We start from the raw sequence: 24,731 nt of genomic DNA, 5'->3' as shown, positions 1-24,731 counted from the left end.
GGTCCTTAAAGCCTAAAATATTTACTTATATGGTCCTCTACAGAAAAAAGTTTCCTGATCTCTTCTGTATAGTATCAGTCTACATAATTCCTTGCTTCTAATTTTTCTAAACATAATGGGATATTATTGATAGTTTTTAGCTTAAGAGAGCTGAAGAATTACTGGTTGTTATCTTTGGAAGTTATTCTTATTAAGCTCAGCTTTTTGCTTTATATGTGGAGTGGCAACGAGGGATATATTTTCCTCAAATATCAGTTTTCTGATTTGGAAAATTTATAAAAAAATAATGAAATACTGCAAAAATAACATGTCTTTTACCAAGTAAGAGAGTCTTGGCAAGTAATTCAAGATTCTAGTCAATTTTTCTCAGCTTTTTATAACCTGTGTTTCTTTTTATTGAACATTGTTTTTGTTTTTGGTTTTTGGCTGTGTTGGGTCTTCATCGCTGCGTGCGGGCTTTCTCTAGTTGCGGCGAGTAAGGGCTACTCTTCGTTGCAGTGCGTGGGCTTCTCGCTGCAGTAGCTTCTCTTGTTGCGGAGCACGGGCTCTAGGCATGCGGGCTTCAGTTGTTGTGGCACATGGGCTTAGTGGTTGTGGTGCACAGGCTCAGTAGTTGTGGCTCATGGGCTCTAGAGCGCAGGCTCAGTAGTTGTGGCACACGGGCTTAGTTGCTGTGTGGCATGTGGGATCTTCCCGGACCAGGGCTCGAACCTGTGTCCCCTGCATTGGCAGGCAGATTCTTAACAACTGAGCCACCAGGGAAGTCCTTGAAATTTTAATAGAGGTTATAAAATTATATTTTAATGTTGAAAATCCCTTTTCTAAAAACCACATACCTCCCTCACTCCATGAGTCACTAGTTAAGAAGCACTAGACATAAAACATGTTATATTTTAAGTTTTTAATGAACTAAAGTTTTAAATTTTTTTAACAATCATTAAAAATGACTCAGTCCATTATGTTTTAAAATATTATCTATAAACATTTTTCTTGCCTTCCCATATGTCTTCTAATGCCCTTTAGAGGAATCAGACATGCTGACCACATTCAATATCAGTCGAACACTGGAAGTAAGAGTCTGTTCTTGTTCATTCACTTAAACTGAAACTTTATTTCTAATGTTGTTCATTAAGTTAATTTTCAGAAATAATTGATATACACTTTTTCTTTACCACTCAATAAAATACTGTTATTTTGAGTTTTGCTTGTAGACACAGAGTGTATGGTATGGAATGTAGGGCTTAATGGAGACTAACGTGGGCTAAGGCACAGGAACTTGCTTTTTCTGGAAAAAGCATGTCGTCTTGCTGTTTGATCATGTGCGTTTTCCCACAAAGGCGGAGTGTGAATCTGTGAGCTGAATGAGTCTCAGGTTATTGTATTATGGCTGCCGATGTAATAATCTGTAATGTAATCTGTAGGTGGGTTTCAAAAAATGTTTTTTGTAATAGCAACTCTTTTAGATGTAATTTTAAAACTCTGAATTATTAAAGTAATGGCTGAGAGATATTTTGATAAGAGACAAGCTTTTAGTGAAACATATTGCAATAACCCTTAAAAAGCTCCTTTAAGATTACTTAAGATGGAATCAGGACCATAAACATGTTATTGGAATAATTGAGAAAATAATGGAATAGTAAATTTATTGTGTATTCCTATCCTTGTGTATAGTTGCTGAACTTGAGGCTTAGATGATCGTGATTTGTCCCAGCACTCATAGTGGTAGGTTAAACCAGGATTCTAGACTGTGTTCCTCGTCTCAGTCTTGGGCTCTTGTCATTAAGATGATATTGGTTGACCTAAGTTCACATCTCAAGGGAAACACAGGTCTATAAACTGCTTTTATTTCTCTTTTCTTTCATTATTTTGGTATAAAATATATTTATTATCACTAAGTTTTTGGGAGTTTAACAGTTATTAATTAATTCATATTTGGGGTCTTAATCATTTTCTTATGTATTTAATTCTCCTTAGAAGATTATTAACTTTTTGAAAGTGGCAGTCATATCTTCATCTGTTTATAATCCCTTTAGAGCCTAACACAGGGCCAGTATATAAAGTAAATATAATAAATGAATAGGTAACACTCATTTCAGTACTCAATATCAAAAATATCTGGCATGTAATCACTAGATAGTCATTGACCTAAACTGACATACATGCAATTTTACTGTTAATATTATTTATTTTATTTTAGAATTGCAAGTTGAGATGACACTATATATATTGACATAGCTTGCAGCTGAGTTTTATCATTTATTGATTACAAAAGGCAATGTGCTATATACTTCAGAAAATTTTTTTCAGCTTCTTACTGTGTGTTCTTTGTAGTTAATTTTTCATTTTTAAGTTCATTTGACATGTTTTACTCAGATTACCTCATTACCTTTAAGAAACTCCTGATGGTGATATTGATGATCTAATATACGACAGATCCTGGGTCATTATTATTTCATTTAGTGGTTGTACATAGAGACCAAGAGGGAATCTGAATATTGATTCAAAGAATGGCTAGTAACAATGATTTATGAACAAAGGATCCAGTGTAGTGAGCCAAGGATAAGATTGCATCTCGTGAGCAACATTGGATTTTTTCTTTTCTATTTGCCTGAACAGTGAAGAGACCATAATATCACAGAAGTTGACATTAAAATGTTCTTTCCATTGTTAATTATATTTGAGGAAATACTTAGGTTTATAATTTTGACTTGTAAGCAACTTCTCAGGTATTTTGGCTCATAAGATTCATCTAGAATAATTTGTTAATTTATAACATATATCGTTAGCACTTTAAATAACACTGTAAATGAATAAAATTAAGATAGCTTAACTGGAAATACTAAAAATTAAGTTAACATTTAGCTATCATTACCTAAGGGATGTTAGTTTTACTCATGTAAACATTTTGAAAATCAACTCATTATTTTTTTTGTATTTCATCACTTTCATAATCCCAAAATGACTTTGTTCTATTTGTATTTTTTATTCCAAAAGGAAAGATAATAAAACACATAAAGTGAGTAGGCTTATCTGAACTACTTAATTCGTGGCAATAGTGGTTTTAGAACATGGTCTTATATCCCAGCCCTGCTATTGTTTACTGTCCTTGTACAGGATGTATTCTCATTTTAAGGCAAATTGGGGATAATAATTTATATTTCGCAGGTTGTTGTGAAGATTTCATGAATAATATAAGTAAACTATTTAGTTTATCTGTGTAGTTTTATCATTTTGGAGGCACCTAACTCTGTGCCAGGCAATTGTAGCTTTCTATTTAGAAAGGGTTATTTTTGAGCTAGAATGTAATCTCCCTGAGGGTTAGGAGTTTTGTCTCTTAGGTTCCTCAGTACACAGCATGTAATAGATCCTCAGTAAATGTTTGCTGAATGAATAACTTAGCAACTAAGAAAGAATGTCCTTGTAATTAGCCTTGATTGGAATTCAAGCTTTGCTGCCTGCTAGCTGAGTAACTTCCAGTAAAGGAGTTAACTTTTCTGAACCTCAGACTTCTGACCTTTATGGATTAGTGATATGTGTCTGATACAGTATTTCATGCACAGTAGGCACTCAGGAAATATTTTTGGCCTTGGTACCCATAATTTATATTCAACTCAAAAATACTGCACGAGAATTCTAGACCATTAGAAAGTTAAGAAGAAATCAAAAGTTTTAACTTTGGAGAGGAGTGCTATTTAAAAATAGCTTTCCCTTTCCCCCAAATGGGGAAAAAACTAAATTCTACATTGTAGGTGTATTGTAATTTAACAATAAATACAAAATATTTTAAACCAATGGATTTATGATTTTTTTTGATGTAAAAGTTGGGGACGCCATCAACTTTCATGTTATATAAGGTAATATTTTGAACTGGGCATGTAGCTTCGTTTTTTTCCTTTTCTTTTGATACTTCATTTGCAGCTTTATGTTCAGTCATAAAATGTCCCCTATGTTGGTTTGAAAATGACAGCCATTTGTTTTTATTATTTCAACTGGAAGCATTTTAATGAAGAGAATGGCAGACTGCCCTGCATTGTGCCTCCAGAGTCCACAGCTACAAGCCTCTTTTGCACGCTCAGCATGACTCCTAGATATCATAGCAGATAGCAGATATAATTTACTGGGAGCATTCCTGAACTCTTCTCCTTTCTACTCCTCCTCTAAGTCCTCTCACAGGAGAATTTATACCTTCACAATGATGAAGAAGTTTCAATAAAGGGTAAGATCAAAAATGAATGTTAAGGGGACTTTAGTATAAATGGTGTAATTAAAGTACTCTATATTTGATACCAATATCTGCAGAAATGAAACAGAAAGAGGGTGGCGACTATTGGTTGGCCACGTGGTTTTAAAATCGCTATTAGCATTTCCAACCCCAGCCCTATCTTTGTGAAGGGAAAGAAAATAAAGTCCAACGCGAAAAGAATGTCAAATGTCTGGAGCTAAAAAAGGCTTTCTGATTAGTGATAACAAGGGTTTACTTAGGCAACTTACTGAAAGAAAAATCCCAAGGGTGTTGATGTTTTCTCCTATGTTAACAAGAAGGGGAAATTCTGCAATTTATTTTTTATTTTCTAAATCTTTGCAGTGGGGGCAGAGTGGGGTTAATATCATCCTGTTGCTGTTGTTATTGTTGTTTTGGTAAAACATAGAAAAGCAGCTTTCTTTAGTTAGTAAATTCTGTCCCATAGTGACTATAATTTTATAGCACAAATTACATCAGAAAGACTGATTTTGTACAGCTGTCTTTAGCTCTCATTTAAAATTGACATACACTTAGTGCATAGAATTTTAGGCTTACACAAAGTGTGAATGTTTCATTTTATACAGCATTAGTACATAGTAACAAGGATGGGTAACTTTGGTAGGTTTCCTGCTTAATATGTCTCTTTGCCTTTCCGGTTCTCATACTTACGGTTGTTTAGGCGTAATATCCGGTGTTCACAGTAGTTCAGTGTCCATGAGTAGAAATCAAAGATAAAGCTTTAGATATGAATTTTAGTGTCTTTGCACTTAGTAGAATATCAGCTCAGTTAACCATTTTTAGAAAAAAATAAATTATCTTTTTCTCTCATTAATTTGAAGCATGCTGTATCCTACTTCTTTCATTGATGCTTTTCAACAAATGGGTTTTATTCTTTTTCTGTTTTTGCTAGACAGATATCATATATAAGGTTAAATGTGATTTCTTAGTAATGTAACATAAATACACAAATATTAAAACTGATTAGTAATGGTTTCTTAATTTTGCTGACAGCTTAAGGCATGGGATGTTTAATGCAGCTAATAAATATAAGCAGGTTACTGTCTGAAAGGCTACAGCTAACTGTACATTGTAAGTAGTGTATAAAACATTGAGGACTGTTGGGATATAAACAATGCTGAGGCATGTTCCTGGAAGTCGTTGTTCAGCTTTGGAAGGTTTAGTATTAATGATGCATTAATTGACTTTTTACATGACAGTAATAGGATACTTACTCTAAAAAAAAAATCTTGACAGAGGTTTGGTAGACAATGGCAGGTGGTTATAGAAACAAGGTTAGGATGAAATACTTTGAATCCCCTTATTTGAAGGATAAGAAAAGAAATAGTCACTTGTAGTTTGAGTAAAAATGTTCTGTTTCAGTTTTTATTAAGCAATGAACTGTTACTTAGCATTATGTGGGGTTTCATCTGTGCCTTTACACTCCCAATTTTCCCCTGAAGTTCTTGGGAAGAGTTTTTCTAAAAATCTAAGGACAAACTGGTTTTCAATATGGGAAGTCACTTAATCTTTTCTGTTTGTTGAAAGAAAGTTTAATAGCCCTTTTCTGGTTTTGTTCCTTGTTTTTGTTCTTGTTTTGCATTGTGAGACACTTATACTGAGCTTCATTTTGCAGGTAGTTATATAGAGTCTGTTGGCTACATCTATGCCAGTGAGTGTCTTGTGGCTCCAGTTTGATTTAGGAGCAATGTTTTCTTGGGATTAGTTTCACCATGTTTGATTATTTATTCATTCTATCCTTAGCTGATTATGGTCTGCTAAGTATTTCAGTTTTCATTAAATTTTTTAATGGAAGGTTGTTTTTAATTTGGATCACAGCAGTAAAATCTTTTGACTGTTTTCAAACTTGCATTTAAAGCTTGAACTTTAGAAAATAATTTTATTTGATGTGAAAGTGATTTGATGTAGATAGCAGAATGAGAAAAATAAATTTTATATTCTTTTACTCATTGCACAGACAGATGGATGGACTTAAGGCTTTATTTGGGTGAAAGAAGCCATGATTTTATTACATTCCAGAATCTCTTTCTGTTTGTTAGAAACAGTCATTTATACTAAGTCTCATAGTTGACTAGAGCGTATAGTTAAAATCAGTTCATAAAATATTCTATCCTGGCCAGAGACCACAAAAGAGATCTGGGTTGTGTGGTTTCCTCCTCCTTTTCCCTTCACTAACAGAGGTTTTCCTATCTTGGCAGCTGTTTCTTACAAGGCAGTCGCCAGTCCCTGATTTCTTCCTTCTCTTTCTTCCCACAAACAAGGACTCTTTCAAATAGCGGATGACCAAAGACAGACCGATCTTGGATCGCTTTAAGAAAGTGGAAATGTGTTCAAGGGTTGTGCATGTGGGCACGCAGCCTGTATGCATTAGTTCATTGAAAGGAAAGTACCCATTACAACCAAAACCTGGGTAGTCAGGATTCTTTGCTTAAATCGGGAGCATTCCAAAGGCTGACTTAATTACTACAAGTAAAATTAATGCACCTCTTCCACACATTAAAATTATTCTAATTGCTTGAGCCAATCATTGACCAGTCTGTGGGAAGTAAGAAATTGTTCACTGATTAGCCCTTTTGATATGACAGGCCATGAAATTATCTGACTTCTCTCTGTGCTTTATAAAAAATAGCTTGCAGTTTTAAGGCAGGTACTTTGCACAGCAGTTGTAAATGGAAGGTTTACTTTTGATTTTGTCTTTTGAATAGTCTTTGGGAGCTCAGAGTGAAAAATGAATAGAGAGGCAGCCAGTTTTTCAGGGTTGTGTGCCATGTGTCTCCTCCGTCAGATTAATTTTTGATGTATCATTCTTCTTTTTATATTTTTGGCATGCAGAGGAGGAAGCTTGCTTTTCCCTTTGTTTTTGTTTTATTTCTAAGAACATCTGAGGTGTTCTTAGAACTTGGTAATGCCAGTTCTGATTCCCTCATTATGATACGTAATTGTCACAGGTTTCAGAGGGAGCTAAAAAAACTGGGCTGATTATGGATCATGGAGGTGTATATGGAAGCAGTTTTATCTCAGAAACTATAGGCATGATAAAATAAGCTTCTTATGACAAAAATATCTTGCTAGTTCCTTTTGTGGTTTTATGGGCCTTCATATTTAAACACTAGATAATGACTTCAGATTAATTTTTTACCTTCTTTCTGTGTGTTGGTGAAGCAAGATAGTGACTTTGTAGCATAAGTGTCCCACACCATTTAGCATCTGACCCCTTTTCCATTGAAGTTACATTGTAGGGAAGTGATAGCAGAATACAGTGACCTGCTAATAGAATCACATATGATGCATTAAGAATGTAGCAAATGCAGAGTAGCTCAGATAATGTGAAATAGAGAACTCCAAAGTTATCTAGGGAAATTTGGTTTTCTAAATTTTCTTTATGCTTTAGTGATAGCATCTAAATTATGTAAGAGTTCATTTGATTTGCGTTATAGACACAACCTCATGTAACTTTCAGTGCTCCACTTAAAAAAAACTCTTTATTTGCACCAGGTTAAGGATAGCATGGGAAAACTTTAAAGGAAGAATTTGTAATTTCTTTACCCTCAGAAGCTAGATCAGGAGGCTGTATATATTTTGGAACTGCCTTCATAGTATGTGTGTATTGTAAGGCTGGTATTTACTCTTTGATTCCTCATGCTACCCCAGAAAGCAGTAAAACACTTCAGTAGAACCCAGCAAATAACCTGGTTTCACGTGATCCTGGGAACTTAGAAATGCTGATTAAATCACTTCTGAAGTTTTTGTATCCTCTGCATTTGAAGAACTGTGTCCTTAAGGGCTAGTCAGAATTAAACTTGGCTCTTGGTTTTTATATTCTTTGCCACCCCTCCCTTGGTTTTTTAAAAAATAGTGATGCAACCTTGGAGATATAATCATCATGGTCTGCGGTTTTATTTTCGTCCAGTGGATGGACTAAACTACTCAAGGATATGGGTTTGATCTTACTAAGTTTTGCTGTAAGAAAAACTGATACATGAAAATCTAAAAGTTTAAAACGAAATAGTAAAGAGCAATCATTTTATTAAACTGCTCCCTTTATGAATAACTAGTAGCCAGATAATAGTTTGCTATGTGGTGTTTGGAATGCCATTATGATATAAAGTACAACCGTATATTAAAAATTGTACACCCTTGAATAGAAAAATAAACTGTTTCATTATATCTGTAATGTACTTTGCAAGGTAACAGGATAAAAGAGTAGATAATACTGCTGTTACCATCACTAGAAACAAAGAAAGTGTATGTATTTATGAAATTTTGTTGGAGGTATTATGTACCAAAGCTAGTACTTTGATAAAATGACTAATACGTGGCATTGAAAGGCAGATATATTATTCTAGAATAACTTTTTAATCTTTTCAAAGAAAAATTTATCTTTGGAAATTATATAACTATTATGTGAATTCATATGTTCTGATTACCTTTAAGTTTGGGAGGCTTTGATTGTTTCCAGAATGCAAAGCTCAGATATCCAGTGTATAGGAGCAACTTCCTGTTGCATACAGAATCAAAATATATGCCCTTTTTTTTATACTTAGGAGAAGGAGGGAGGAAAGGAGGGAAAGAGAGGAGTTGTTGTTGTTATTATTTTTTCATCTTTTGTGACATTGCAGGACCATAGAGTAAATGATGGATTTGTTTGTTTTTCAGATATGAGGATCAATGATGAAGACTGCTGGGTTCGATGAAGCTGGACATTTATAACTAGATTCATTAAGGAATACAAAGAAAATATTTAAAGGGATCAATAATGGTGTCTTCTGGTTGCAGAATGCGAAGCCTGTGGTTTATCATTATAATCAGCTTCTTACCGAATACAGAAGGTAAGGTAACAGTTTAAATTTTATTTTTTAAGTTCAGGAGAACTTAAACTATGCAATCTTTTGTTTAATGTAGAAGTGGCTCGAATGAATATTTTTTATTATTTTAGAATTAAGTGTTAAAAAGATTTCCTGAATGTCATATTCTTTTTCTGGTGGTTGAATTATTTTCATTACACAGCTATATATTATAGAAAGTGATAGAAATCTGAATTTATATTTTACATACATTTATAAATATAATCATTGTAAATAATCCTGAGAGAACTAAATGAAAGCTTTGCTTTGGTATATATGTTACATTTGTTGACTGAATTTATGCCAGTAAAATTGAAAATATTTTGTGGCAACTCTTTGATTTCATCTTTAGTTTTGTGTGCTACTTAAGTGTGGTCATTGTTCTAATACTTCTAAATAAATTCTTTTTGTATTTTCTGGAAAAAGTTATTTTTTGTAGTGCTTCCTTTCTAATGTTATCTTTATTGAAAACAGACCTGATTTTTAAAGAAGTAAAGACACTTTAGAGGGTTAATGAAATAGTTGAAACCATAATTACTATATGGATTTTCTGGTATCCGTTATTTCTTTAGTCTTACATGTTATTTCCATGTGAAAATAACACCCTTCCAGGTGCTTTTTACAGAGCAGGTCAGAAGTTAATGTGGGGCTAAGATGTGTTAATTTTATAGCTAGTTGGTAGTGGCAGTCATTGTATTCAGCATGAAATTATATTAAACTTGTAAAATCTGTGAAAGAATGCAAAATCTCAGAGAAATGCATGTAAAATATAATGAATTTTTTGGTCACAATTAAATATTCTTGAAGAAAATGTCTTGGAATTTTTAAATTGGCTATATATGTACTTTTAAATGATCCCATTTATACCTGTTAATAAAATCGGAGATGGAAAAAAAGGCATACTGTCAACTAATAGATAGAAGCTTATTATTCTAATGTCTTTGTAATAAGCTTCAAAATGTTAACATTTTTCCGAAAGAATTCCGTGTGAATTGCTTGTTCCAAAATTATGTTTCATCACTTCTCCTTGCTGTCCCAGTCCCCTACTTTCAATATATTGACATAACTTAATAATATAATTCAGATAAATAACAAGTTGAGAAAAATTTTAACATAAGAACTTCTGTATTCAGAAAGTAAATAATGCTCACTTGGATTTGTCACACATGAAAGTTACAAATGGGTTAATATTTTATTTTCAGAAGATATTGCTCTTTGCATCAGAATTGAAAGATACATCAAATCTGACATTAAAATGTAATGTCTGAATGAATAGTACTGTAACGATAAACAACGAGCAGAAACTGAGTTAATAATATGAATCTCTGGCTTGGATTGTTATGAAAATCTTGTGTATAGTCTATAATTTTGCATCTGTTTTTTTAGAGGGAAAAACTAACTGAATTCCTGCTGTTGTGTTTGAATGTTTTTATACATTTAAAAAGATTCCAGGTGTAGATCAATGGCTCATTAGTCCACATAATAAAAAGTTTTCCAATCAAGATAGAGACTACTTTGCTGGCACAGTAGCTTAACTCAGCAGGGGGCTAGCAAACCAGAGACTTTCATGAGATACTGCAGTTTTATTTCTAGTGTCACCTATCAGGTCAGGATGCATATCTGTTGTTAAGGGAAATTTCATTTTTGGCGCATCAGGCCAGGGGGTGTTGCTTTTGAAGCAGTTCCCTCCTCCAGGTAAAAAGAACCTAGGACAAACCCACACTACTAACTGTGAGGGTATACAGAGTTACTGTGCACTTCACTGTTAGAACATTGATCCAGCGTCACATGGTTTTGTCTTAGAAAAGTTTTACGCGACATGATAGTCCTTTATTGCCAGCAAGCAGATAATGCTTTGTGAACACCTATAGAGAAAACCAATCAAAGTGGGGTATGAGAGCACAGGAAAGAAGATATAAATTTAATTATTCAGCCATTAAGTTTCTTCAGGGCCCTTACATGATTGTTACTTTTTCAAATCTTATAGCTATGAGCACTTTTTTTATCAGCTCCTGGATATTTGCCGGTAAGCTCAGATAAGGTTTTCTAGATGGTTTCCTCCCTCCTTCCTCATTTATTGAGTGACTAAATTGAGCCAGGTGCTTGGGGTTCAAAAATGCACAAGGCACAGGTCCTGCTCTTCAGGAGCTTGTGGTCTTGTGCAGGGGTCAAAACCTCAAACACCTACCTATTTGGCCAAGCAGACAAAGTAACTTGAGTGCGGCAGGCCAGTGGAGGTCTGCAGCAAGCAGGAAAGTGCTTGCTGGAGGAGCCATGGTTGCCTTTCCAGTGTTTAGCCCGGTTTTGCCAGTCTTCTCAATAGAAACCAGTCGATAGATTTTTAAGTAGTAGCAACTAAGTAAGATTTTGTTTTTAAACAAAACAAGCCTGTGTACTGTATTCAGCCATGGACCGTGCCTTCCTTTTCAGAGCTTTCTTTTCTCCTGTTTACAGTAGTGTTTTACATTAGTGTATGATTTTAAAGGCTTAACATAATTTTGGATTTGTTTTACATCTGTATATATGAGAGGTAAATTTCCATATATGCAAGGAGGAATTATGTATTTGTTCTAAGTCCAGGCAAACATTATAAATACGTCATGTTTTGTGTGCATGTTAAAGAGCAAATCACTAAACATTTTTTTTTTAAGTTTTACCATGGTAAAAGCTAATTATATAAAGGTTTAATTGTTAGAATTAGCTTATCTTCTCCATTTCTGTCAATTAGTGTTTAAGAATAAAGTCTTACCCGTTAAAATTTACTGGTTTTTGCAAAGTAGGAACAGTGTTTTATTTATTCTTAAAGTCTCTCCTGTGTTTTTTTGAAAATTATGTTTAGAATTTTCAAATAAAAAATGATTATAAAAGACCAAACTTCCACAATATTTTGTAAGTTTTTTTAGAATTTATTTTACTCTTAGAGGACTAAATCTAGCCCTTTAAAAATCAGTTTTGTTGAGAAACTGGGGTGCTTTGATTCTTTTGGCCAATTTTTACAATCAAGTAACCCACTGTGGAAATATGTATCAGTAAGTAGGAAAGTAAATTGAATTTTTGTGTCCTAGAGAATTAAATTATGCTGTATAATGGAGCCCTGGCCAGCATAAGTCAGATATACGAAGGCTTGCTCAAGTGACAAGTTACAAATAATAGCAGTTCTTCAGCGAAGTAGGTAATATGGATTTCAGGTTGAATTCTTTATGCAGTGAGTATGTAATTAGATTTCATTAGTCGAAATTTTAGTTAATTAACTTGAATTACATTGTTGCTTATCCTTATTTCAAAGAAAATATTATGCCAGGTAAAAATGCCACATAGATACAGCTTTACATATTTATTTATATACATCAAGAAAATTTAAGAACATAGCTGTAGAAATAGTATCTTAGCAGTTTTTACTGTACTTTTAAATTCTCTAAGAACATTTTACAATGATTTTTGTGTTAATTATGTCTTAGTAAAAAATGATGTTTGGCTGTAGGGTCTTTTTGCTAGTTGAGTGGCAGGAAAATAGTAGATCTAGGGGTCACTTATGAATTTAAAAAACCTGTTTTGGCTTATAAATATTTTTTTCAGAATGGTCTATAATTTAGTGGAAGGAATAGTAACTTCGTTCTCCAAGGTTAAACTTAAGAAAGATTAGAATAATTCAGACCTATATTTATTCTTTTTATCTTTTATTCTTTTATTGATGCATACATGTAATAAAATGTACAGAATTTATATTTACACACACACACACACACACACACACACATACACAGAATGTCACCTTCACAAGGGCAGGGATCTTTTTTGTTGTTCATCAACATGCAAATGCCTAGAACAATGCCTGGCTTATGGTAAGCACTTATTCTGTATCCGTCACTGAATAGCATAAATCTTTGAAGAGGGTCGTGGTCTTAATAGTTGGTAGAGGGACAATAAACAGTTGTAATAACAGGGTGATAAGTGCCATGATGGTGATACTCCAGAAGCATTGGGTGTGTGTCAAGAAATGCTTCCAGCCTGAAGTGATGATGATTCTTGAGCTGAATCTCAGTATGAGCTGCACAAGCTAGGTAAAGGCAGTGGTGAGCATGGTGGTGGAGAAAAAACCAACCGAGAGAGAACAGCATGGATGTGAAATAAAGTATTGCAGTAGTTCTCAAACTGGAGCATAAGAATCACCTAGAAGGTCTGGGGTGGGGCCCAAGCATTTGCATTTCTGAAAATTTTCTGGGATGAGGCTCATGTTGCTCAGCATCACACTTAAGAACCACTGTAATCTGGTGTGTGGGTAGTTGGGGTGAGGTATATGGTTGCATGGCTGTTGCTATAAAGTAACTTTTTAAAAGTTTTTCCAGAAAAAATTATGATTTAATTCACTGTGATTCAGAAGTTGTCACCAGTTATCTATACCTTTTCATATGGTTCTTTATCCGTCTGATCAGGCTCCTTGGGCATAATTTTAGGCTTCAAAAAGGGATTTTTGTTTTTATTCTTTTTAGACATTGTACTAAGAAAGAAAAAAATTGGAAAATTGACTCCACATTGGAAAAAACAAAACGTATTTTCTGTGATGGGTAAATGTTGTTTTCCGCACTCCTAAACCACCCTTGCTTCAGTTTGTCTCTTCTCACTGTTATAACCTTGTTCTTTTTCTTGTTGGGATTAACTACGTGGCCATTGCCATCATAATGCTGAATTGACTTTACTGTAGGGACTTTACATTTCGCAGTCTAGCAAAATTGACTACTTTTGTTCATTTCAGATTATTTGATTAGTTTAAAGCTAGGAGGTAAATTTTCAGCAAGGTACATGGGGGTTTGGCCGTATGACTCCTATTAAACTTAATGGGGGTCACAACTCCCATTAAATTAATAGGAATTGTACGGTATATCCGTGTTTGCTGCAGGCAAATGTAACCTTATTTTTTAAAATAGCAAATTATGTAAATTAACATTGATATAAAACAAAGCATTTTTAAAAATGATTTATTTATATTTTTAGTGCAGATTAATGCGATTTTATTCCTTAAGAAAGTACCTAACTATATTGCTCTTAGGACACTAAATATTCTTTATTGTGTTATATGAATGCAATGTAGTTTGATTGCAGCAGCGTTCTTCTGCATAGGTTCTGATGTAATTCATTTTCAAAAATATAAATATTAATGCCACTTACATATTATATGACATTGCTTCTGATCTTGTAAAAACCAAATGCCTTACAGTACTACCAGGATTTAAGAGCAAGGTATATGAGTTCTGATTATGACTCAAAATTGAAAAAAAAATAAGATTAAACTTATTGGATACCCTGGCATCTTTAAAAAAGTTAATTTGGAGTATACTTTTGTCATTTTAGATACCAATATTCAGTGTTAAATTATGCCATATTTAGTATATATGGAGATTAATTCTAGTGCTTGCTTGTTGATTTTTTTCTTCTCCCCACTTTTCCTCCCCACTTCCCACCCTATTTCATCCTCTTTTGCTTCTTTTTCCAGTGTTTAGAAAGGTTGACTTATGCATAATCTCTGTTGATTCACAAATAGGTCTATTGCTGGTAGAAAAGTGTTATAAAATCAGTGTGTTACACACAGACCTTAATAACACTGTATTGCTTGGCTGCTTAATTTTTGCAAACCTCCATATTCTGACAGAAAAGACTGCATCAAATATTTATTTAATAAATCTGTTATGAAGTAATTTGCTAAAAGTAAAGAGGTCATAAACTTGTCCAAACAGAAGTAAATTTTTGAAATACTGATTTTACATTCATATTAGACATTTATCACCATTACTATTATATTTTGAAATAATCGATAGTGTATTAAAGGTGGCTTAATTAAAAGCACAGGAGACATGTAAAGCACCTTAATTTTTCTGAACGGTAATTGTGTTCATTACTCCTTACTAAGTAATTTCAATCGTGATGAATCTCTTGCCTCATTTTTTGAATTAATGTACCTTTTCACTTTTTTATATGCTAGGTCATGGTATTAGAGAATAAGATAATACAAATGATTGAGCACATCTGAGTATTAATGTAGAACTGGTAGTTCTCAAAAAACGGCTCCGCGGCCATTGCTCACAGGCCCAGCCGCTCTGCGGTATGTGGGATCTTCCCAGACTGGGGCACGAACCCGTGTCCCCTGCATCGGCAGGCGGACTCTCAACCACTGCGCCACCAGGGAAGCCCTCAAAGAACTATTTATCTGCCACATTACTAAGGGAGTGTCTTACTGAAACATATGCTTGGTACCCTATGGTAGTCTTTATTTTCTTTTCACCTCCTGCAAGACAGAGAACGACATATGACAGCCGTGCAGTCTACATGTATTAGACATCAATGTGGATTAGTGAATATATCATGACATCTTTCAACCCTATTCTTTTACTCCTTTTGTCAACTTGACAGAACTGATTCCAGGAGAATATCTAGCCTTGGCCCCGGGATCTTTTGGCTAAAATGTAAGGCTGAGAAGGGAATTCCATATAAGAGCTTCTGGAAGCAAAAACATTTATAATCCCTCCTTATGAGCATGGGACTCTCCTGAATTTGACTTTTATGTTTGCTATTATTCTTGCTTTGAGGGTTTATTTTTCCTAAAAGCTTTCCCCTCCTCCTGAATTTGAATGTAATACGTTCTTATGAGAAAAGATAAAAAATAAGAAAATTAAGATAAGCATTTAAAATTTTTCATAATTCTAGACCTTGATATAACCACCATACATTTCCTTCTTTTTCCCCAACACACATGATAAAAACAAAATTACAATGTATAAAACAAAATTAGCTTCTTCATTTCCATATACTTTTATATTCTGATTTTTTCCACTTTATTATCATAACTTGTATTACCCTGTCATTATATATTTAGATAATAGATTTTAACAGCTGCATTGTAATTTATCATGTATATGTCAAAACTGATTTAAACTACCTGTTGGCCATTTGAACCTAATTTCTTTCAAGTATAAGTAAAATAAATATCTATATGTTTTTTACATCATATTTGGTTGTTTCCTAGGACTGGAATTCTGGAACTCTGATTATTATATCAGGCATGTATACATCTTCCAAACTGGCTTTTTGGAAGGGTTATACCAATGTTCTCTTTGACGACTGTGTGAAAGTATCAATCTATATGCTTTACCAGCACTGATTTTAAATTTTTAAAAGAATTGACACTTAGATATGTGAAAAAGGATATCTGATTGTAATTTAAATTTCTAATTTGGGGGATAATTGTGAGGACAAAAACATTTTGTATGGATTTACTTATTGGTCATTTGTAATTTTGATGTGAATTTTTTTGTTCACTACCTTTGCCAGTTTTTCGGTTTATGTTGTTACAGCTTTTCTTATTTTTTAAACCCTTTGGTGATATCCTTTTGTGATTTTTATTATGAAAAATGTATTTGTTAGCCTTTTAATTCATACTGATATTTTAACGAAAATTTCAAACAGAAGAGAGAGTTTTATAAAATAATACTAGTCACAGATTTAACAATTATCAATATTTTACTTGATTTGCTTTATTTACCCCCTTTTCCTCTTTCCTTACTTTTTGATGTTCTTTTGTGAGATCTTCCATTATTTTTATCCTTAAAAATCTTGAGATTAGTTAAATATTTATTCACTTGCATTTCCCTGTAGTTCTTACGTGTTTTTATTTAAAATTTTAATCCATTAGGAATTAACTTTGTTATCAGGTGAGAGCCAAGGGAGTAAACTAATATTAATCATTTGGAATGAATCAGATTTTAACTAACACAGTAGATAAAGTTAGGACATACCTAAATTAAAAATGGATAATAGAAAACAGTTTAAAAAAAAAGAGAGGGAAATGAATATAATTTATGTTTACACAGAATGAACTGTGCATGAAAACGTTACTGTTCTTTTGATTCCAATAATAATGCTACTGAAATGATTTTGTTTTGCATCTAGTCTATTTAATAAAGTTTATTTTTAATAAAGTTTATTTTTAAACTATTTAATAAAGTTTATTTTTAAGTTACTGTTCTTTTGATTCCAATAATAATGCTACTGAAATGATTTTGTTTTGCATCTAGTCTATTTAATAAAGTTTATTTTAAAGGTATTTTTGTTGTTGTTGAGAGAAAGAGAGCTAGTGAGAGAGAGAGAGACAGAGAGACAGAGACAGAGAGACAGAGACAGAGAGACAGAGAAGCAAAAAGCAGGACAATAGAGATTAAAATACCCTATAGTGAAGTTCTCCATTTTGGGAATTTTGGAATGTCAAGAAACACCACAATTTCTTGGAAAAAATAGAGGGATTCAGATAAAGTAGAGTTTTGTTTTGCATAAGGATTTAATCAAAAAAAGAGGTTAAGTAAAATTCTCATTTATTTTGCTGGTTATTTATAGAGTACTTCTTACTATGGCTTTTTATCTATCTCTTTGTATCTAATATATGTGTGTATGTTTATATTAATAATCATTAGTTCTCTCTCCCCTTCCTGATTCTATTTTTTCTCTTTGTAGTATTAAAATCTAAACCAGGTTTTGATTAGAGTCAATATAATATGTTATTAAAAGTCAGGGACTTAATAACTTAGTCAAACACAATGAAAAGGATGGATAGGGGCATTGCTGGTGGTTGTGGGGAGAGAGCTCTCTGCTGGATTTTAAGACACCCACTTTTATATGACAGAATGCTGTAATGAGGTGATTGGTGGTAGCAGGTTGATTCCAAAGTTGTAAGTAAAGTGAAGGAGACAGGTGGTGCCCGTTAAGTGTATTCTATTGTTTAAGGAAAGTACTTTTTATAATTTTCTTTTTTGGTTGTTTGTAGTAGATATGTTGAATACCTGAATTTGTTTCCAGGCAGAAAGAAAGGAAATGGAATCCAGTGCAAGGATAGCAAAGGAACATGTATATTTTGATATAGGGAGAGGAAGATTCAGGAAGAGATGTTTACAGGAGAAGAAATTTAAGGGAGGTCATGCTGGATGTTTTTAATCTTCTTTATCTATAACAGTGCACCTCAAAATTTACATATAATTGGGGATCCTGTTAAAATGTAGATTCTGATTCAGTAATCTGGGATGGTCCTTGAGAGTCTGCATTTCTAATAACCTCCCACGTGATGCTGAGGCTGCTGGTCTGTGAGAGGACATCTGTATCAAGGAGTGTTAGGTATTAAAATGTTTAGTCTAGAAAATCAGATTTTGCATGATAGTGATTTCTACGTTTGCAAATTAGGGTTTATTTCTTACCTTAACAACACAGTTGAAATATAGAAATAACATCACTTTCAGTTTTATAATTCAGTTTATTTAAAAAAGGAACTAAGCTACCTTGCAACATTTTACTGCACTTTTTTTTTTTTTTTTTTGCGGTACACGGGCCTTTCACTGTTGTGGCCTCTCCCGTTGCGGAGCACAGGCTCCGGACGCGCAGGCTCAGCGGCCATGGCTCACGCGCCGAGCCGCTCCGCGCCATGTGGGATCTTCCCGGACCGGGGCACGAACCCATGTCCCCTGCATCGGCAGGCGGACTCTCAACCACTGCACCACCAGGGAAGCCCTTTACTGCACATTTTTGTATTTTGTTACACTTTTAGTCCTATTTTATATGCTTTCTATTGACCTTTTATCTGATGATTTGTATTGAAAAATCCCTGAGTAACAATGCAGCCTGACCCTTTCTCCCTAATATTTTCCTCTGTTCCCCATTGATCTGCCCTGCTTTCATTCTGTTACATGGAAACATCATTTGAATAGCATTTTACTATAAATGTTAGTACTTAAAGTAACATTACAAAATCATGTAATGCAAAGTGTATATTATTAACCCATTTAGGAAAAGTTTATATTTCACTGATTTTTCAAAGTCAGCATATTTTAAAAACTAAGAATTGCTGTCATTTTCACGTCAGTATTAATACCCTGACATGTTAACACCATAAAAGGGTATAAGATGGGAGTACTTGAATGTAAACTGGTTATCAAAAAACAGCTCTGCTTAAGATCTAGCAATTTTTCCACTTTATAGTATTATACTTAATCAAAGATTTTATTTATTAGTAGTAGTGGACATGATTTTATTTTCTCTTCCTGTCAGAGATAAAGATAAGTTACTGATCTGATTTATTTTAGCTTTACTATAATACAAATCACAAATTACATTTATTTCTTCATGAAGTTCATTAGATTCATGATCTTTTTAAAGCCAGATAAAAAGTAAGTAAACAGCAAATTTTAAACATATATAGGTATCTTAGAGATCAAAATAGTTTTACAAAATTTTTTGGTAGAATTGAAGAATTTTAAACTTAGAATCTCAACTTGGAGATTAGCAGTGTAGAAGTTTTCAGTTTATTGATGCAGAAACAGGCCTGCCAAGATTGTTCCTTTGCCAAGCTCTCCTTACTACCAGTCCATTTTTCTTTCTGTAGAACTTAATGTTTAGCCTCAGATCATTGGTGTATTTTCTTGCCTCATGAGGTTGTCACTCAGAATATTTGATATAATTTAAATATATTGCTTAATATTGTTTAACTTAATGGTGATCAGAAAAAATTCACTTATTTCAAAGCTTTTAAAATCATTACTATTTCAGATTAAAAACTGTATTAAGATTGACTGTATTTTGCAATGTATGTAACATGTATTACAGAAGGACCAGTCTTGCTAACTCTCTGCAACTTTCAAATAATCTTCAGAAGTTATATAGCCACAGGCCTATATTTAAAAAAAAATCAGTATTTCCCTTTGAAAGTACAAACGATTGCTGAGAATGATTAAACTACCCATAACACTGAAAAAACAACAATAATTTTAACTTTTACTATATTTATCGGTTAACACTGATTAGCAGTCATCAATTAAGCAGTTAAAGGCATGCCTTTGCAGCCCCTCCTTCAGGTATGGGTTTTTGACATTATCTTTTCCCTTTTGTTTGCTTACCGCAGGAAGCTAGTTTAATCCTTCGCTTTGTTTTAGAGTTTAGGCAAATAGAGACTATCCCTGTTAGCTTTCAAAAGCTCTTACTTTTGTTGCATTAATGGCACTCACTGTAGATTCTGTGATCCTGGTTTATTTACCAGAAAGCTTACCTTTGAGAGCTGTCACTCCATTGTTTCAGCTGTGTTGTTAATTGACTGATAGCAAAGATTGAGTAGAAAACCTTTAGTGACAAAAGACTGGGTATAGGTGTGACTCCCAGTCTAAAAGGCTGGTGAATCTTTGCGCCTTGATCCCATTTCTATTTGTACTAAAATACTAAACATGGACTAAAGGAACAAAGTACATTTAAAAGCATTCAGAAATGTTAAGTAACAATAAAACTCTGTAACCATTTAAATGACAGCAGCTGACTATTTGAATTAACTTTATGTTTGGCTTAATTTGGGGCCCTAATTATTCCTAACTTACTGTGAGTAGGTTTCAATTATAGTATCCTGCAGGGATTTGTAGGTAAGGCAACTAAAAGAATCATTTTACATGAAGTACTTTTGTTCAACTGATTAGGCAAGTTAAAACATGATGTAAAATTGAAACCTTCCTGACAAGGCCCAAACAAATGTTTCTAGTAATTTTGTTAAAAAGAAAAATTGAACTAAGTTTAATTTTAAATAATATTTTGGTTTTTTGGGAAGATTGTAACTCAATTGTACATTGTAAAACTGATCTAGATATCGATGTGTCTTAAGATTACATGTTTTAGTAAAGTAGTGAAGCATTAAAGATATGGACAGATTTGTCAGTGGAAACCTTCCTAAGTAATGTTTATTTGCTTTATAATCCTTGATATACAGTTTGACAGCTTGAAATACATAGGCTTAAAAGAAAAATACAAATAAATAACTTGAATGATTAGCACCTCTTCTGGATTTTGGAATGCATTTCAAGTGAACACAAATCAGAGACTCATTTATAGATTTGAAATGCTATATACCAAGAAGTGCAAGGACACAGAATATGGTTGACATTGTGCTACAGTCAGTAGACACAACCCGTATTTAACTCCTCTTCCTAAATACTGTCCCCATTACAGAGCCCACAATAATTCTGAATACCTTTATTAGACTGCAACCACTTTGTGACTGTTAGTGGTACATGCTACTTTGGTTCCTTACTAATCTGTGTTACAGAGCAAAGTATAAAAAAGCTTTTGTTGGTATCAATAAGACCATTTTGAAGCTTAACCATTAACATTTCATTAGAGTCTCATAGCTGCTTAATGTTAATCCAGCCTAGTGAAGAGAGTTAAGAGGCAGCAGCTCTGTTCTCATTCTTACCTTCTCAGTTCCCCTTTAACCTCCAGCCTCTCGACTCTTCTTCATCCTCTCTCTCTCCTCCCCCTTCTTTACCCTTTCTTTCAGTTTTTGAACATCTAGTATATGTTAGTTACATACTTACGTATGCATTATTCGATTGTCAGTTCTATGACCAGTTTTTCACAGAGTTAAAATCTAAAAAGTGTAGCATGTAATTCAAGGACCTTGGCTTTGACTTCAGAGTGGAGTTTTCCTCCCGTAGTTTCAGCCAAGCTATATCACTAAAAGTTCCTTAAAAACAGTGCCAAGAAATCCACCCTTCCCCCTATTCAGTTCCTGTTTGTTCCTTAGGATACTACCTAGTACCTTTAGGAGGCTTTAAATGGGAGAATTTAAATGGGAATTTTCTGAACTTATATAGCAGCACAGTTCAGTAGAGTAGGTCACTAGCTACAAGTCATTACTGAGCCCGTGAACTATGACTAATGTGACTGGAGGGAAACATTTTTTTCAGTCTTTTTTTTTTTTGCCACTTCTTATATCTCCTTTTCATAGCGCTTGGGCACTCAGAAAAATGTTTCAGTTAGTTGAGAGGTGGTTAGGGAGTGTTAGTACCAAAGCAATATTTAAAATATATACTTCATGCATGGTACAGCAGTTTCACTGATTATCACCCAAAAACAATGTGGGGAGTTTGTGAATATGGAAAACAAATTAATGTAGCTGTATCCATAGTATGTGGCTCGCAGGAATGGAGTCTGAGATTAACAGCTGAGTATATGTTAAATATACTTTAAGACTTAACAGTTACAAACGCTAGTTGCTGACTGCAGCCTCAGTTCTTAGATGATTTTGATAGTTCTTAAATTATCTGGGTAGTAATAACTTACATCTAACTAAGGCAGCTAATGGTGGCTTCTATTCCCTAAATGGAGCTTCCTTCTTGAAATCCAATGATGAACCCAGCTGATACTGCCATTTGCTTTCTATGGTTTGAGAGCTTTAGAAAATAAGTTATTATGAAGGCATCAGTTAAAAATGATGAGTAATGGATATCCCTCGTCATTTAGAACATTCTTGTGATTTTGGCTTGTGAACTTCTTCTTTTAGTAACTAGAAAATTCTTTTCTAATTTTAGCTTAGATATAAGAAGGAGGAAACTTTATCCTTATAATAGAAAATGGTGTTTCATTATAATGTTATTTTACATAATCTTATACATCACACTTGAAAATATATTACTTTTTCGGTTAGTGTGTTCTTAATGATTTTATTATTAATATTAAATATTAATATTAAAATGTTTATAGCTTATAATAAAATTGATGGCTTTCTTGGAGAAATCTTGATAAGGTGCCTTTTTAATTATATATATGTGTATATATATGTGATATGTGTGTGTGTATGTTTATATATGTATATATGTGTGTACATATGTATACTGGCAGTCAGTATACAATATATTCTCTATTTAAATAGCATTTGCAAATGAATATCTGGTTTAACATACTGCCTGTGTCTCTGATTTAGAAAAACAATGACAAATTCTATATTTAGTAGAAATTGAGGTAAATGCACAGTGCAACTACAGGAAGTATTTTCTATACTCATTAATTTTGGAAAAGAAAGCATTTGGTTTAGAATGGTGAGTTAAAAACCACTATATTCTATACTTCTACTAAATAGTCTAGCTTTAAATACTTTGTAATTAAAAGGTTTGCTTAGAAAACTTAAGGAGTTTTCATTGACATGCTCAGCATTGATTTGTAGTTTCAGAAGTGCTAGTTTCTGAGCATAGTTCATTATCACCTCTTGTTTTATAACAATAATGGTGTCTCTCGAATTGAAGCATTATTTTATCAACTTCATTCCTGAATGATTTATTTTAGCAAGTCACTCCATTCTTTAAATGTAAGTTTGGCATCATTAAAAAAAGAATATGTTGCCATTTCATAGGGTAGATATGAGAGGGGAGCTCCAGAAATGGTTGAGCTGTGCCATGGCTGCATTATTAGAACAAATGAATAACCATCCACGTGACTACCTGGAAGGAGAGGGTATAGTCTGTTATAGGGAGAGATATTTATGAATATAATCTGGTATATATGTAGAAAAAATAAACAGTAGTACTTTATAAGCACAGTTCATATGTTTGTTATTTAAATATGAAGGGAATAAGAATATAACATTTGACTTATTTGCCTGTTTATAGTTGTTCTTCAAAATATGATCATATGAAAGTATCTGGAAAATAAATCTGCATACATTTAAGTTAAATTTCTGTTTCTTTTTTATTTAGCATTTGCAAATGAATATCCAGTTTACTGTGCTGTCTCTGTATGTCTGTCCCTCTCTCTTTCTCTTGCTTTCTTTCTGTGAATTTAGAAAAAAAAATTAGTTAACTCTATATTTAGTAGAAATATGTTTCATGGTTTTGGCAGCTGAAAAGTATCACACTATATAAATTAAGATACACTGACACAGTGAATTTTTTATTTTACAACTTCATTAAATTATTTTTCTTAACTGCATAAGAACATTTTATTGGTATTTATTCTGCAGGAAGATCCAATACTTTAAATTTATCTTATGAATTTCAATTTTTTTGTTGGTACAGTTGAAAAAAGTACCCAACTGTCAGTCCATTCCAAAAGTGAAGAAGGCAGATATAGCTGGTCCAGAGGAGAGAGGGTCTAGCTGGTGCATAAAAAATTCATGTCAGCGTTTTGACACTGCATTCTTTTGGGGTATCTGTTATCACTGAATAGGAAACTGTTTCAAATTGACAGGCAGACAGAATGTTGTGCTGAATGTGTAAATTGGAATTATCACATCTAGCAGTTCCCTTCACCAGGTGCCGGCTTGGAGCTCGGTTCTGCACTAATGTAGAGAGAGTGCCAGGAATAGTTTTATTTGCTAATTATCCCTTATCTCTTCCTATGTCTAGTTTTTTAGTAAACAGCTTGCCCAGGTGTTTTTAGGAATGCCTAGCAGGACAGTGCAAGACTGCAGGTGCTTATGAGGAAAGGAGATGCCATACAGAACACTGAAAACATCTATATCCATCTCTGTGAAGATTATTGCTTTCAAGGGTTTTACTCCCTAAAGCACTGAAAACAATACTTGTCAGTATTTTGTTGGCCCTGAGATACTGGTGAGGGCAAAAAACTGGGGGTGGTGTTTTAAGCTAGAACATTTAATGAGGCTTTATGTTTGAGTCTTGAAAAAACTAAGCAGTGAAGTTTTCCAAAATTGTAAAAAATGAAAGCAAAACAAGTGTTAAAGGAATATTAAAGATGTTTTTGTTTGTTTCTTCAGACTTTTTGATCTTACTGAGAAGATTTACTACTACATGATATAACTTTTTTATTTTCTTTCACTTTTTAGA

General features: G+C 33.4%; 1 protein-coding gene across 20 annotated transcripts in view; it reads left to right on the top strand.

Annotated features, from left to right (window-relative positions):
• The first annotated feature begins 8,977 nt into the window (after positions 1-8,977).
• The window catches only part of ADGRL2 (adhesion G protein-coupled receptor L2), a 147,661-nt gene continuing 131,907 nt past the window's right edge, over positions 8,978-24,731 (top strand). For all 20 annotated transcript variants that reach the window (XM_089920542.1, XM_089920484.1, XM_022580996.3 and 17 more), the window contains exon 1: positions 8,978-9,090. In XM_089920542.1, the coding sequence (XP_089776668.1) occupies positions 9,018-9,090 (73 nt within the window). In that variant the 5' untranslated portion in view covers positions 8,978-9,017. The remainder of the gene's footprint in view (positions 9,091-24,731) is intronic.

The sequence above is a fragment of the Delphinapterus leucas genome, chromosome 1 (genome assembly GCF_059928025.1).
Source record: "Delphinapterus leucas isolate spDelLeu-1000000601 "Yukka" chromosome 1, BTC_Dleu_Yukka2, whole genome shotgun sequence".
Classification (NCBI taxonomy): domain Eukaryota; kingdom Metazoa; phylum Chordata; class Mammalia; order Artiodactyla; family Monodontidae; genus Delphinapterus; species Delphinapterus leucas.
This window is presented reverse-complemented; position numbering and strand designations above follow the sequence as displayed.